Raw genomic sequence first — 15,792 nt, forward strand, 5'->3', positions numbered from 1 at the left:
CACAGAGCTTGCTGCCAGCCCTGGGCATGTGCTTGTCTGGGAGGGGGGCACTGCTCACATACCTGAAAGGACTTGATGAAGGTCCAGAGGAGGGTCCTGACACCTTCTCCCCGGCTCAGCAGCTTCACCAGCCGCATCACCCGAAACAGACGGAAGAAAGTGATGGAGACGCGGGAGTCATCATCGGGGTCCTGCATGCAGAGCACAACACCAGGAGGGCAGCGGGTGCTGGGGCCTCCAGGCAGACAAGGAGGGGTCCAGGTCCTGGAGGAAGGGTTACAAGGTTCCCCCAGGCACCAGCCCTTGTCTGCATGGAGGACCAGACTTGAAAGGGAATGTGCCGGTACTTTCCCACCAGCCTTCCCAAGGAGTTCATCTCCCCAGCCCCGTGGTCTTAGATCTCCACCCCTTGGGCTGCTCCAGATGCCTGGCTATGGGTATGAGAACAACCCCCTTAGTTAGAGGGACGGGACACTGCAGGGAGAAAGGCATGCTGGAACGCATGCTGGGAGAGCTATGCTGTTCACCACGCACCAGACAGGACCCGTTTCCTTCAGGCTCTCACCCAGCATGTGCCATATGGGATGCTCCCACCTCAGGTTCTATTTGTAAGGTGAGCTGTAGGTGAGGCACCAGGCACACGAAGGGCTAATGATGGGTATTTACACACAGAAAGCTTGGTCTGAGAATGTCGCAGCTGGGCTTTTATGGACTAAAGGAGCAATTGAAGGCAAGGTGGCTTTGAAGGGGTGCTGCCAAGTCTCACCTCTACCTGCAGTGATGCCTGTCTTGGAAGGGTGAAAAGACAAGTCCCAGGGTTGGGGACAACTGAGCTCCTGGGCTCAAAGGGCCAGGACTGGTCTTGGACCACCTGGGACTCCGGGGGATTGGTTACCTGCTCCCTTGGTTGCTCCAGCATGGCACAGCCTCAGCTCCAGCCTCTGCCACCAGGAACAATAAGCAGCCCTTCCTAGCCTCTGCCAGGCCTCTGTCCATCCTGACTCCATCACTGCTTGGGATGCCTCTCCCACTGCTCCCTCAGCTGCTACTTGATTTCCCTTCACTCCCATCATCCAGCCTACCTATTCCCAGCTATTTCAGGGCAACAAAATCCAGCTGTGAACATCCCTCCCAGCAGCTCCATGTTCCCCAGTCTGGCATTTCTGAGTTCTCAGGACTGCACTGCAAAACACCATCTCCTCTCCCCACTCCTCTTTCTTTTGCCTTTCGCTCTCCTAGTGCCCAGCGCAGAGGTCAGAAACATCTCATAAGCCCCAGTGCACCATGTCCTCAGTGCCCAGTGCAGGCCAGCTTTCCCTCTGCAGTCACCAGCACCATGGTCCTCCACCTTGGGAAGAGGCTCCAGCACATGGGACCTTGCTGCCAGCTCCTCCCCATTTTCCAACCTTCTATGGTACCCAAGGTACCCCCAAGGTACCCCCAAGGTACCCCCATCCCACTAGTGGTCTCAGCCACCAGCACATAAGGCCAACAGCTGCGGGACACAGGCAGCTCCTGGGGAAGGCACGGTGCAATAGACACCCCTCTAACCATTTATCCAGCTAACAGTGTCAGAGGGTGCATTCATGCAGGTAAATCTGTTTGGGCCTTACACAGACAGGGCAATGGTCAAAGAAGCCAAGGCCAACTGTCCTCTCATCAACAGCCATAGACATCTTTGTTAGATGCTCCGTTCAGGTCAGGTACCAGAGTGCTGGGAGGTGAGTTGCTGCAGGGCCAGCAGATAGAGCCAGGAGGGCTGGGGAAGAGCCTGGCACACCTCAAGATGGGAAGGAGCGTCTGTGTGGGGTGTCTCGTCCCAGGTCCCTCTCAGAAAGGGGACAGCTACACCCTAGAGAGAGCAGCTGGGTCTGGTGTGCTTTAAGGACGTGCAGGACACATGCAAACACCAGTCACAGGCACACTGGCAGGACCATGGGCAGCGAGGTGGAGAGGGGCACACCACAAGCACATGCAGCTGATATTTACAATGCCATCGCAGCCTCCGCCGAGGCAGTACAATCCACCACTGGATGCAAGAACAGTCTGTCAAGAGAACAAGAGAGTCAGCAGGAGAAATGGTGCAGAAATGAGAGGGAGGAAGGGATGGCTGCTTGAAGAAGAAGACACAGAAAGAGAAGAGTGGGATGGAAACTGGGGACAACGGGAAGAACACAGGGGAAGGCCAGAGACACAGCATCACTCAGGCTCACAGACAAGGTGACTTTTGAAGGAGAGAGGCAGTGGATGAATGCCAGAGAAACACAGCGATCATGACTGACTCATACACACTTCTGTACCTCACTGCATCTCCCCTGCTGTGACATACACATCACAGGGGCAGGGGTGTATGGGCCAGGAAATCTGGGCCAAGCCTCAGGACTGTGTAATTTTGCTTCCTCTGGTCAGGTCCATGGACACTGCAGGTGGGATATGAAGGCAAGCTAACCAGAGCAAGCGATTGCAGGAGGCTTTGGGTAGATTGGGAGGGTTGGCACTTGTGGAAGGGCTGAGCTTCCAGGGCAGGCATGGCAGGAGTGACCCAGGAGCATGGACACTACACTTTAGAGCCTGGGGTAGCACTGCCAGAGGGGCCCCCATCCCTACCTACCTCCTGCCTCAGACACCTCAGTACCCCTGGGCTTTGGGGGAGCTCAATGATCATGGTGGACTTGGCAGTCCTAGGCTGAAGGTTGGACTTGATGATCTTAAAGGTCTTTTCCAATCTGGTTGATTCTATGATTCTGCAATTGAAGAGCTGTGAGGATCTGGCTGTGGTGGCCAGCAGAGAACCCCTGACAGCACAACACTCCCCACCACTTCACCCTGGCAGCCACACACAGAGAGACATGAGGGAGAAGAGAGGTAGAATGGAAAGCCATGAGAGGACAGACTTTGCAAACCAGAGGTGCGTGCCCAGGTGCCATCAGGAATGGATTGGCTGCTGCAAGGTGCCACCCACCACCCCTGCAGCCTGCAGCAGCTGGGTGAGCTATGATAGGTGCAAGGGTTGCAAACAGCCCCTGGGGACCAGAGGTAATAGACCCAGCTTGCACTCACTTCTCAGCAGGGAGGAGGACTTACCAGTAAGGGAGGTTGCCCCCCTGCCCCCTAATCCCCCTCCACATCACCAGATGGCTGGGAAACCTGGTGATGCTGGGAGAGCTGTGGGCTGGATGGAGAAAAAAGCACACAGAGGAAAGGTGAGGCAGCCACAAGTGGCTCTGCTCTCAGGAGGGCACATAGATGTTTACTGGAGCATGAGACTTGCCAGAGCAGATCTGCTTGTGACAGAGGCCCCTGAAGAGCTTGGGAGACTAGGAGGGAGACCAGTGTTCTCAGTGACCCCAGCACCCAGACCTGGGGGAGACCAGGGAAGCTCAGGCCATATAGGACCATTCTTGAGATCCTGCCTGGCCTTCCTGCACAGTCCTGCCACTGCCAGAGGAGTGCAAGTATCTGATCAGTCCCTGTCAGCCCCGTCAGGGAACTGAACTCCTCTGGGTGCCTGTGACCTATGTCCTTGGCATTCCCACGGGTCCATGCCCAAGCACAACAGCACTTTGGCATCTGCCAGCTGACCTGGCCCCTTGTTCCACAGGGACTGAAAATCTTTGCCCAGTGACACCTAAGGGTGCCTAAAGCACCCTTTGAACTTAATTGCTGAGTGACAACAGGATGGTGAAGTTGGTAGCACAGTAGGAAATGATACCCGACAGACAATGGGAAACCAGGTCACAGGTGCCGGGGGACCAAGGATGGTGTCTTGGAGAACCTGGTGACAGATAAAAGCTGCTGGCACTGGCATGAGATCTGGGAGCTCATCCAGGCTGAGAAACCCAGAGGCTGGAGGATAGGAGCAGCAGCGTGCAAGACTGTGCAGAGAGGAATGTGTTGCTGTCACAGGAGAGGAAAATGAATAGTTTTGCTCACCCCAGCTCTGTGAGACCTAGACCACCCTCCAGAGAAGCAGATGACTCCCACCTCTAAACACCCTTTCCTCCCCAGCATAGAGAATGGCTGCAGGTCACTGTGCACATGGATGGCAGTGGCAGCAGCTCTGCCAGACACAACCCTGTTCCTGCAAGGAGACAGCATGCAAAGTCACTAGAGAGGGTTAATCTAGAACATACCCCATCCTACAGCTGCTTCTAGAGTTACCATCAAATCTGCTAAATACAGCCCATGACTTCCTGGTGCAGAGGGACATTTTCAGTGCCAGACACGGGGGGTGGATGTCCCAGTGCTATGAAAGGCAGTGGCTCACTGACTGCACAGCACTGCTCCGAAAATGGTCCCAGCAGAGTCTTTCCCATATAGCCACTGCCTGCAGCCACCCAGCCACACAGGTTATATGATGTAGAGCTCTGGAAGAGTGTCTAAACACATACACACATACACAATCAGGATGTGTATATGGATGGATCCCTGTATAAAGGGACACACACAAAAGCCTTGCAATTTGATGTGCCTGACCCTCTCCTGGCATGGGACAGCAGTGTCCTGTGGGTGCAAGGAGCTGGGGAAACCCTTTTTCCTGCTGTGTGTGGTCCAGTCCTGAGTGAGTAGACTGTTTTCCACAGGATCTCAGGGGACAGGAGCACTCGCCACAGGGCACAGCTTCAGGTGGGTGCTGGCAGTGGTGTTGCAGGAGCAGCCCAACACTTACATCAATTTCATTGAGGATGACATCAATGATGCTGCCAATCACTATGAGGAAGTCAAAGACATTCCAGGGGTCCCCAAAGTAGCCCTGTCAGGGAAGAGCCAGAGAAGAAGAGTGAACATCCAAGGGTTAAATCAAGGAGGAGAGAGATGCTGGTTCCCAGAAGGAGGAGTACCAAAAGGATTACCAGTGACCTCTGGCACCTCAGTGAGAGCCAGGAAAAGGGATGGTGGTCAGACATTGTACTCTCTAATCAATTGTTTGGGCCTTACAATAGTAGGAAATGAGGAGGGTAGATCAAGGTGGCCACACCAACGACAGGTGACCCTGAAGATGGGAACAGTGGCTGGCTGGCTTGGGTTGCACGTGGCTAGCAAGGGTAGCCCTGACAAACAGAAGTCTTTCCAGTGCAGGTCCTGTGCATGGGGTCCCCAAGAGTCTCACAAGGAGTTCTATGGATTTGGAGGCCTGGGGATGCTTGTACTTAAGTGATGTTAAATACAGGGTAAATGGCCTGGCCTGGGGCCCTCTGCTCTCTGGACCATGCTCTCCCCTTACCTTGGCTTTAAAGGCCATGAGCTTGAGGATCATCTCCAGGGTGAAGAGAATGGTGAAGGCCACATTGAGGATGTCTGAGATATGGTTCATTTCTGGAGACTGGTTGTAATGCTGAGAAGGCAGAAGGAGCCACGTTGGCCTGTGGCAGGTGCAGCCTCTGTTGTGAGCTCAGAGGTGTGTGCTGGATGTAGAACCCCCTCCCAGGCCATAGGCTTATCAATGCTCAGCAAAAAGGAAATTTCCCCCAGGCAGCCCCTTCTCTGGGCTCCCCACATCCAACCAGCCACACTTTGCCCCAGGGGTGCTGAACACACACCAAGAGCTTTGCTGTGTAGGAAAGATCTCCCCTGCAGAAGCTCTCTTGGAGGTAGCTGACCTGTCTTTTGTTCTGGACATCCCTCCACTACCCATGATGAGCACTGTGCCCCTTACCTGCATGCCTAGGCAGATGGTGTTGAGCAGAATCAGGAAGAACATGAGGTACTCAAAGTAGGAGGAGGTGACCACATACCAGATCTGGTACTGGTAGGGGTTCTTGGGGATGTAGCATCGCAGTGGGCGAGCCTTCAGTGCATACTGCACACACTGGCGCTGGGTAAAAGAGGGCAGATGTGACCCCAGGACAGTGCCAGGGGCACAGGTGCAGGCTCAGCACCACCAGCACCTCTGCATGTCCCCACAGGCACAAGCTGGATCCCCCACTTTTTTCTCAGCCCTATGACTGGGCCAGGGGGGTCACTTGAGTGATGATGTCTCAGGTACTTGCTGTGCTTTCTGCAAATGCACCTCCAGAGCACCCACATGGGACCAGGTTTCCAAAGCCAATGCTTGCCTCCAAAGGTTGCCATGCTGCACCCCTCCAGTCCTGAGCCTGGCCTCTCAGGACTGGCCAAGAACAGCCTGAAGACATTACATGAACCAGAGGTGAAGGGGGCACTGAGTTTTCTCTCTGCACCTGAGAGGTGCCAAGCAGGCTCTTCCCTCCCCATCAGGCCAGGGTCATCTCTGCTGGGTTCATGTGCAGCTCACAACACCCCCAGCAGCCTCAGGTCAAGGTGCCCATGGTGTCTCCTACAGGCTTACTTTCTCCTCCCCAGCATGTGCCACATCCTCTCCCAGTGCTGGTCTCACTTCTGCTTCATTCAACCTTGGTAACCCCAGCCAGAATCACAGCATGACAGCACCACAGAAGGGCTGACAGACAGAGGTGCCTCTGGAGATAGTCTAGTTGAAGTTCCCTGCCCAAAGCAGGGCCAGCTATACCATGCTGCCAGGACTGTGTCCAGTTTGGTTTGAATATCTCCAAAGATGGAGACTTCACAGCCTCTCTGGGCAGCTTGTTCCAGTGCTTAACCACCCTCACCATAAAAAAGTGGGGTTTATGTTTAAATGGAGTTTCTTGGTTTCTTCTTTGTGCCTCTTGCTTTTTGTTGTGTCAATGGACACAACTGAAAAGAACATGGTTTTATCTTCTTTACACCCTCTCCATAGGTATACACATAGGCAAGATCCCTATGAGCCTTCCCAACACCAGACTCAGCTCTTGGCCTCGTCTTGGACAGATGCTTCAGACCTTCAGACATCTCAGAGGTCCTTTGCTGGACTCACTCCAGTACATCCATGTAATTTTTGTTCTAAGGAGGCCAGAACTGGGTGCAACCATCTGCTCCAGCCCAGTCTGGGCACCCTACCTGCACCAGAAGGCCCACTCCCTGGTTCCGGTCCAATCTGCCCTTCCCTTAGAAGGTTTGTGTTGTGCCAGGCATGGGTCCAGCTGACCCTGTCCCAGCAGTGACCAGACCTGGGCCAGGTTAAGCTCCTCTTTCCCAGCCTGATTCAGATGGCCCAACTTTCCCTGTCCCAGCAGTCCCATTACCTGATTCTTGTCCAGCTCACAGTTCTTGTATTCATTCTCCCCTTGCTCCTGGAAGGTGACAATGACAAAGCCCACAAAAATATTCATCATGAAGAAGGCAATGAGGATGATATAGATGATGAAGAACATTGCGATCTCCACCCGGTAGTTGTAGATAGGGCCTGTATCCTCAGCATTAGTGTCAATGGCCATGTATAGCAGCCTACAGGAGGCAAAGCGAGGAAACAGAGACCCTAATTAGGTTGGAAAGACCATTTCTCCTCTCGAAGGTTATGAAGAGTTCTAGGGACATCTCAGATCAGCGGCACAGTGCTGCTGGGATGACCTCGTGAGCTCCACAGCCACTGCCAACATGGCTAGCCCTGCTTCTCAGCCTGGGCAGCTCTTTCTTTATCATGGCAAATGCCTGCAGCAGTGATGTGCTCCCACCACAGACCAACCCCTTAGGAGGCCTCAGACTCACTCTGGCCAGCCCTCGAAGGTGGAGACAGTGAAAAGGGACATCATGGCTGAGAATACGTTGTTGAAGTGGAAGTTGTTGTGCAACCAGACACGCTGCTGCAGCTCGATCTGCGTGGGGTCCCCATCCACGTAGTTGATGAAGTAACCCCTGCAGCAGAAGGGATGTGGTGGTCACCAGGCAGGGCTCCCTTTCAGCCCACCCACTGCAGTGCTGGACCAGGGTTCTCTGATCCCTGGGAGGGGAGGACAGCCCTGTGCTTGTTTCAGATCTACCCCAAGGGGTAGGAGAACAGCATGAGACTTTGGCTCCACTCTTTGGATGCAACATCCCTATGAAGAATGGCCCCCACCAGCTCTCTGCTCCCCATCCTGAAGCTGAGCTGCAAGAGAGCTCTTACCTGCACTCCTTCTCTGTCAGCTTGGATGGATCTGTGCATCTATAGAACTTGCCCTGCATTTAACAGAGGTCAGAAGAGGAAGTGATTTTGTTGTGATTCAGAAGCCCACCCTGTCAGTTCCCACCCTGGCTTCATGCTGGCTCTGGCCTCGGCCTTGCACTACCACTGGCTTCCCTGCTCTGCACACCAACAAACGCCATTCACAGGGTGTTTCAGGAGCCTGGAGTCAATCCCAGGCTAAGATTAAACATTGCTTAATGATGGGAACAAATCTTCTAGGGCCTTGAGCTGAGACCCATCTAGCTCATCCTATCTGGGAGCAAACTATTTGGAAAATAGGGAAGAAAGCAGTAACCACAGAATTGACTGAAAGTTAAGGTATGCTGACAGCCCTGCTCAGTCTGCAGGGTGTCCTGAAAGCTCTCCCCAAGGTGGCTGGGAGTTTCAGCCCAATTATGAGAACAAAGCTGAGTTCAGCCAAGGCCAGTTTTCTGTCCTGGAGCAGCCAAGGCCCAGAGCAAAGGAGCGGTACTGTGTAAAGGGAAACACTTTGTATCCAAAGCACAGAGGAAGTCAGAAGCACTTGCCACCTTAGAAAGGGAAAACAGGCATTACCTAGCCCCTCTATATGTACTGTCAGGACCTGACAGTATCCTGGGAGTTTCCTGCCCTCCACTGCAGGCTCTTCTGCAGGACAGTCTCGTGCAGAGCAGAGTATGGCCTGTGCTGATCTCAACACTGGGAGACACCACCCCAAGAACTATAACTAGAAGAGGATGTGTCCGAGCAGAACACCTCTCCTGCCCATCTGAGACACCTCTCACCTTGAAGAGCTGGACCCCAATGCACGCAAACATGAACTGCAGCAGTGTCGTGACGACCACAATGTTCCCAATAGTCTTGATGGCCACAAACACACACTGGACCACGTGCTGCAGAGGTCAAGGACAATGCACATGTGAGGCAAGCCCTTGCTGCATGTCCCACTCCCTCTCACTGCAGGGATGGGTCTCAGGAGGAGTGGAAGCCTGCCAAAACAGGGATGGGGCACACCTCGTCCCACAGGCAAGGGAGTGGGAATTGGGTTTTTGGCCTCACAGGGCATGATGCCTGCCACATAACCTCCCAGGAGGACCCCCATGGGCTGAGGACCCCCAGTCTCCCTCTTACCTTCAGCCCCTTTGCCCTGTTAATGGCTCGCAGAGGCCTCAGAACCCTCAGCACCCGGAGGATCTTCACCACTGAGATGGTACTGGACCTAAGGAAGAAAGCAGAGGTGAGATGGGGCAATTCCCCTGCCCAGGCCAGGCTGGCACAGTCCCACAAAGCAGCCACAGAGGCCAGGCTGGGAGCAAGGGTGAGGGACAAGGGATGGCAAAGGATATGTCACTATGTCATCACCCCACATAAGGCCAAGGGATACTGGCAGCTGGAGAAATCAGCTCCAAACTGAATTCCTACCCTTTGACACTCCAGGAGTTGGCCTTCCTGCCTCCCTTTTGTTCATGCCCTGTCCCCCTGGCTTTATGGACGTTAACACATGAGCTAACGCTCAGCCCTTGGGCTGGCCGCTCCTTCTCCATCCAGCACAGAGGACAGAGCAGCACCCCATCTGCCCTGCCAGGCTGAACACATCAGTACCCACCCTGCCAAGCGTGGAAGTGCTTACTCAATTCCCATGGAGATGAGGGATACAGCAACCACGAGCAAGTCCAGGATATTGAAGGAATTTCTGCAGAAGGAGCCTTTGTGCAGGAAAGCACCATAAGCTGTCATCTGGGGAGCAGAAGGAGTTAGGAGAGAAGCCAGGCAGGGGTCAAGGGCATGGTCCCTCCACAGTCCTGGGGCAGACAAGGTACAAGGGGCTTCTCCCAGAGCCTGGGGACCTTATCCTGCTCAGACCTCTGCAGGCAGGCAGGAAGCTGACTTCAGCTGAAATCCTCTGTACTGGAGACAAAACACTTCCCAGTCATTCAGCAGATTAAAGAGAAAAGAGACTTGGAGTGGGAGTAACATGCAGCAGTTGCTTGAATAACTCTTTTACTCCATGTATTTCCATTTCTTTCTCAATGGAGCATGTCAGAACAAACCTGATGGTACCATGGCCCTGCTGTCCCTATTGCACAGGTGACCTCCCTGGAGGGGACTACAGTTGCCGGGGCAGGTCATACACCACCTAGACTGCATAAACTCTGGGTTGTGAGCATCAGCTGGCAGCTTCTCCTCGCTGGGACCTTGAGCTTGCACCCAAAGAGCACAAGTGCCCATGGCCAGAACAGTCTAGACCCATGCACTGAATCATGCACAGGGCAGAGGGACTCACCTTCAAGACAATTTCAACTGTGAAGACAGAGGTGAAACCGATGTCAAAGTATCCAAGGATCTGTAGACAGAAGCACCAAAACTGAATGAGATGTGCATGACATGGGAAGTGCCCCAGTGTGTTCAAACATCCTGGCACTGGGGGTTTGGCCCTTACTCTGTGGACTGGGGAGCCCATCTAGGTGACAGTCTGCAAACCCAGTGCCAAGAGGACTCCTTAACTTCCCTCAGCTTCGCTGATACTCTCAACTGCATGATCCATCTTGCAGCTCTCAGTTTCCAATAAGTGAGGCTTGACCTGATTCACCTGAAAGCATCTGATCCCTAGAAGTTCTCAATTGAGACATCCCATCCCTTGTCATACACTGCATGGGTGCGGACCCATTTGTGCTTCATGTGGATAGACTTGTGGTTACCACTGCTCCATGCCAGCAGCATTTCAGGGTGCTGCACACACCAGTTTGCCATCTTACAGGATGTCCCTATCCTAAATAAGCTACCACAGCCTTCAAACAAGGTAATCTCCCACACCCTGTCAGGTGGATCTCTTCACCTAGAAGTAAACTGAGATACAGAGCAGTAAAAACTCTCCAAGAATGGAGAACACAGCTAACATCTCCCATAGTGTATTGCTCTCCCAGAGGCAGGGATGAAATCACAGCTACCTGCCTAGACATGACATCTGGCAAGCAGGTCTCTGCTTAATGGGGAGCCAGGGTCTCCGTGAGGTCTTTTTCCTACCCATCCCAACCCTCCACAGCTACATGGGCACCTGATTACGGAAGGACTCAGCCCGGATGGGATCCTCAGCTGCCAGGGAGATGCTGCTGAGGAGAATGAAGAGCAGGATGAAGTTGGTGAACCAGGTAGCATTGACAGTCCTGTGGCACAGCATCCGAAACCTGCCAGGGACAGGAATGGCATGAGATGCTGCAATGGGTCAGACAGATAGCAGATAGGGCCATGGAAGCCTGGGAAGAGGGTTATGGCTAAGCCCTTAGGAAGGACCTAAGCATGAAGGGATATCCTTCCCAGCCCTTCCAGAGAGAACTTCCCAGTGAGCTGGCTCACTTCAGGCCTCGCTGTTATGCATAAGTAGGATGCCATTGGGAAGGGTCAGTGCCAGAGGTACCCAGGTTTGGTTCCATAGTTCAGGGAGAAGACTTAGTGCTTACTTGTTGGTTGGGCTGAAGATGAAGAAGGAGCTGGCTTCAGGCATGGGCACAGCCTTCTCTTTCAGCTGTAGCTCTGCAAGGGGACGTGGCCGAGGGCTCAGGGGAATTTCAGGCTCATCTTCCTCATCATCACCTGCATGGTGGCCACAAGGAGGGAAAAGGAAAGAACCACTCACAAAGGGAATGTGACCTTATGGACAATCCTCTGATCCTAATCTGGCATCTGTGCCAGAAGGACCTCAGTACCCCAAGGCTGGCAAAAGGTCACCACATCCTTTGCTCCTCACACAGCCAGTGTACTGGCAGCATCCCTCTGCAGTGCCACGCCAGCTTTCCTGCTGCCCTTCCAGGGACAAGTCTCACCTGGGAAGTCAGCAGAAGGGTAGGGGTCTTTGATCTCATTGACACTGGATGCAAATTCGTCCACTTTTAACTGAAATAAAAGAGAGAGGAGGACACACAGCTGTGTGTGCCAGTACTGTTGCCAAATGTGGCCTGCTGCCCAGACTCTGTCAACTTGGAAGTGATGTGGGCAAGCAATGTCTCTTGGTGCCCATACAGCACCAAGCACATGGAGTCCTGGCCCAGGATGGAGCAGGGTGAGGGAAGACACCTCAGGGATGCTGCAATCTGAGCAAAAAGCAATACTAAGAGGATGGGACAGGGAAATATGTGCTGGGCAAGAGCCTGGGGCCATGCACCTATACTATGGGTGGAATAAGACATGGGGCTAACTCCTGAGTGAGTTCTCATGGGGAGTCTCTGGAAAGTGAATAGGGAAGTAGCTGCTGCCCAGATGCTTATCAAGAGGCATCTCATCACAGCTGAACAGAGGAGTTTGCAGACAGGGAATGCTGGTGTGTACATAAAGGAGGCCTGGGAGGCTGCTGGCATGCTCTGCTCCCCTCCACACTGATCTGTACCAGCCCATCCACTGGATGTGGCCAAGGAAATGAATCAGAGGAAAAGGACACCCGGCAATGGGCCTATTTCACCAGGCAACATGTCCTGCCTGGGCCTAGAGCAACCCCATCACCAGAGGATGCTAAGGTGAGGAGAAGTTCTGGCCCAGAGGAGTCCAGATCCAGGCTGGCTCCAAGCCTTTGTCACTCCTGGCTGGTGAGAGGAGCCTGGTCCCCAAGGACCAGGAGTTCCCCAAGCCTCAGACCCACCAGCACTGACCTTGGCTGTTGTGGGAATCTCTTCTCCCTTTGCTTTCTGCTCAAGCTTCTTTGCCAGTATCTGCTTCTCATCTTCAGACTTCTCTGGGTAATGTCTGAGTGGAGAGGAGGGGAGAGTAGGAACTGAACGCTGGGCAAGGGCATGGGCAGTGCTATTCTGTCTCCTCACACCAAAGCACCTGGACAGGGATTGCAGCACTCACCTGGACATCTTCCGCCGCTTGCGTTCCTCTGCTTTAGCCTTCTGGGCTAAGGTCAGGCTCTCAGCCTCAGCCAGGTTATCAACTGCGATGGCCAAGAAGACATTGAGGAGGATATCTGGGGGACAGCACTAAGGACATGAACTTGGCTCCTGTTTGGAGGGTGAGGCCAGAGGTGTGCTCTGAGGAGCCTTCCTGGCACTGAGCACTTAAGAAAACCCTGGCTGGTGATCCCTAGCCCTGCACCTATCCTTGTGAGTGCTGAGCTCTGGGCTGGCTGCCCTCTCTCTGTGTTAGCAAAGTCTTGTTACTGCATTGGCTGATGGCTGAATCTATGCCTGATGCTCATCCAAACCTGCCCCATGGGATCCTTTTCTCCAGACTCCAGAGAACCAATGCAACTCCAGAGAACTCCAGCCACCACCAATGCAAGCCCTGAAGCCTGTGGTTTGTCCCTGTGCTGTTCAGAACTGAAAAACTTAAGGCAAGCACTGAAAACCTTAAGGAAGTCCCCTCTTCCCCCCTTTACAGTCCTGTGTAGCTGATCTGTGGGGCTGGGAGCAGGGAGCCTGGGCCCTGGCAGGCAGAGGATACAGTTCCCGCAGACAAAGAGGATGATGAAGTAGATGCAGACCAGCATGCCAGGAAAGGATGGGCCGCCATAGGCCATGATTCCATCGTACATGATTGAATTCCAGTCCTCCCCAGTCAGGATCTGGGAGCAGAGCAGAAAAAGGGACTCAAGAGCCCCCACAGCTTGATGCTGCCCTTATGGCTCCAGCACCAAACCCTCACAGCCACTACAGATCCACAGCCAAACCAAATCCCACCTCTCTGCTCAGCCCTATACCTGCTCATGACCCCACATTTCCCCACTCCAAAGCCACATAACCTTCCAGAAGACCATATCTCTCTGAGCCCCAGCTCTTGCCAGGAGACCCATGGCCCAGGAGAGATGTCCTCCAGTCTCCCTCTACACTTCCCACAGCCCCCTACCTGGAAGACACTGATGAGGGCCTGGGGGAAGTTGTCGAATGTGCTGCGCCGCACTTGCATGTCCTCAAAGTCAAACTTGCCCCCGAAGAGCTGCATACCCAGCAGTGCGAAGACGATGATGAAGAGGAAGAGGAGGAGAAGCAAAGAGGCAATAGAGCGGACCGAGTTGAGCAGGGAGGCAACCAGATTGCTCAGGGATGTCCAGTACCTGGGGAGAGGAGAGGCAGGAGGTGAAGGAGCTGGTAAGACTGTGGGCAGGACCAGGTAGGTGCAGGGACTGTTTGTCCCAGGGGCATAGGCTGGCAGCCCAGCAAGGGTGGCTCTGAACCAGCACCACTCAAAAGCTGGGCACTAAGACTGCTTCAGCCAGGTCCCAAGAGGTGGAAATGAAGCTCCAGATGTGGTGTGACAGGCAGGATGCCTGCACAGGGCACAACAAGCAATGGGGGAAGAGGGACGAACACACAGCAGGTTGGTGCCAGAAAGAGAAGCCTGGAGTTCTGACCTACAGCATTCCCATTTACAACAGCCCAGAACCCAGAGCAAGAGAGGGATCCCAGGGGACTTCCAGCAAGTCCTGTCCTGGAGACAGAAATCCCCAGCTTGGACTTGTTCCTCCATCCAGAAACCACCAGCACTGCTCATGCTGCAGCCCTCCCCAGCGTCAAGATCAGTGATGCCTGGGAACCATGAACCACCAGCACCCACAGAGCTCTCTGCCCAACCTGGTGATCTTGAAGATACGGAGGAGCCGGATGCAGCGCAGCACAGAGATGCCCAGGGGTGACAAGGCACCGAGCTCCACCAGGATGGTCTCCAGGATCCCTGCACACACCACGAAGCAGTCAAAGCGGTTGAAGAGCGACATGAAGTACTGGCGCAGGCCCAGCGCATACATCTTCAGCAACATCTCGGCCACAAAGAGGGCTAGCAGCACCCGGTTGGCATTGTCTGGGGCAGGAGAGACAGGCCATCAGAGCATGGCCCTCCTCACCCCAGAAAGGCACAGCAGGGAGGGAAGGAAGGCAGTGCTGCTCAACTCCATAGGGGACGTTTCTCGGGGAGCACACAGGAAAGAGAGATGAGGAGGAGGGTAATGAGCCACTGTGTGCTTGTACGTGTCAGAGTGCAGTGCATGTGAGTCCATGCAGTGTATGCATGTGTATTGGGCAGTGCACATGTGTGTATGTGCATGGCTGAGCTGTGTACATGTGTGCACAGCTGGACTCATGTGTCTATGTGTATTTTCATGTGTTTGGGTGCAGGTAGTGTGACTGTATGCATAATCATGTGTGGTGTGAGTGCATGCAATGTGTGTTTGCATGTAATATGCATGTAAATCCTATGTGTGTTCACCATGCAAATCCATGTCCCTAGGAATATGCTGTGCATGTGTAACAAGAAGTGTGACAGTGCAGTGGGGATGGTGTACACACGCTTGTGTACACGCTGTGTCTGTGTACATCTAACAGGCCCTGTGCATACACAGTAAGAGTTCACATGTGTCTCAGGAGGGTGTCCCAGGCCCTCCTCCTTCCTCAGGCTTTTTGCTCACCTTGCACTTGCGTCAGCCATTCTGGCTGTAAGTGGTGCTCGGAGGCAATGGAGAAGGTGTTCAGGGCCACCAGCAAGATGACAAGCCAGTAGAAGAACTTGGACTTCACCACCTCTCTGCACTTCCTACGAAACATTCGGTTCCAACGCCTCCACTGACGGCTGCAGGGAAAGCCAAAGGGTCAGCAGGGCCTGCACCAAGTCCTGCTCGCTCCTCCAGGGCTTCCCTAAAGGGGCTGAAGAACATAACCCTGCCCCTGGCACTTGGTTCCTTCACCCAGGCACTGTAGTTCATTCACACAAACACCTCCTGACTCCTTTTTGGCCTACAGTCACCTCACGTTGTCTGCTTCAGGCCCAGCTACTCAAACACAAGACATGCTGCATGGGCCACAAGAAGATGC

The 15,792-nt window shown here is 53.9% G+C and overlaps 1 protein-coding gene across 8 annotated transcripts in view; it reads right to left on the reverse strand.

The window, feature by feature from the left end:
• The window catches only part of CACNA1S (calcium voltage-gated channel subunit alpha1 S), a 41,554-nt gene that overhangs the window by 10,728 nt on the left and 15,034 nt on the right, over nucleotides 1-15,792 (reverse strand). For 6 of the 8 annotated variants that reach the window (XM_062634501.1, XM_062634498.1, XM_062634497.1 and 3 more), the window contains 21 exons: nucleotides 15,390-15,550; nucleotides 14,560-14,785; nucleotides 13,835-14,042; nucleotides 13,433-13,553; nucleotides 12,842-12,956; nucleotides 12,640-12,733; nucleotides 11,821-11,890; nucleotides 11,458-11,590; nucleotides 11,055-11,184; nucleotides 10,284-10,343; nucleotides 9,630-9,736; nucleotides 9,131-9,218; nucleotides 8,785-8,892; nucleotides 7,961-8,013; nucleotides 7,564-7,710; nucleotides 7,101-7,302; nucleotides 5,657-5,815; nucleotides 5,225-5,335; nucleotides 4,670-4,753; nucleotides 1,990-2,046; nucleotides 63-191 (listed from right to left, as the gene is read on the reverse strand). In XM_062634501.1, the coding sequence (XP_062490485.1) occupies nucleotides 63-191; nucleotides 1,990-2,046; nucleotides 4,670-4,753; nucleotides 5,225-5,335; nucleotides 5,657-5,815; nucleotides 7,101-7,302; nucleotides 7,564-7,710; nucleotides 7,961-8,013; nucleotides 8,785-8,892; nucleotides 9,131-9,218; nucleotides 9,630-9,736; nucleotides 10,284-10,343; nucleotides 11,055-11,184; nucleotides 11,458-11,590; nucleotides 11,821-11,890; nucleotides 12,640-12,733; nucleotides 12,842-12,956; nucleotides 13,433-13,553; nucleotides 13,835-14,042; nucleotides 14,560-14,785; nucleotides 15,390-15,550 (2,563 nt within the window). The remainder of the gene's footprint in view (nucleotides 1-62; nucleotides 192-1,989; nucleotides 2,047-4,669; nucleotides 4,754-5,224; nucleotides 5,336-5,656; nucleotides 5,816-7,100; nucleotides 7,303-7,563; nucleotides 7,711-7,960; nucleotides 8,014-8,784; nucleotides 8,893-9,130; nucleotides 9,219-9,629; nucleotides 9,737-10,283; nucleotides 10,344-11,054; nucleotides 11,185-11,457; nucleotides 11,591-11,820; nucleotides 11,891-12,639; nucleotides 12,734-12,841; nucleotides 12,957-13,432; nucleotides 13,554-13,834; nucleotides 14,043-14,559; nucleotides 14,786-15,389; nucleotides 15,551-15,792) is intronic. The other 2 variants (XM_062634499.1, XM_062634502.1) reach the window with 1 other exon arrangement.

Source organism: Pezoporus occidentalis, unplaced genomic scaffold (assembly GCF_034315485.1).
Source record: "Pezoporus occidentalis ecotype Australia unplaced genomic scaffold, CSIRO_AGI_Poc_V1 ctg429, whole genome shotgun sequence".
Taxonomy (NCBI): domain Eukaryota; kingdom Metazoa; phylum Chordata; class Aves; order Psittaciformes; family Psittacidae; genus Pezoporus; species Pezoporus occidentalis.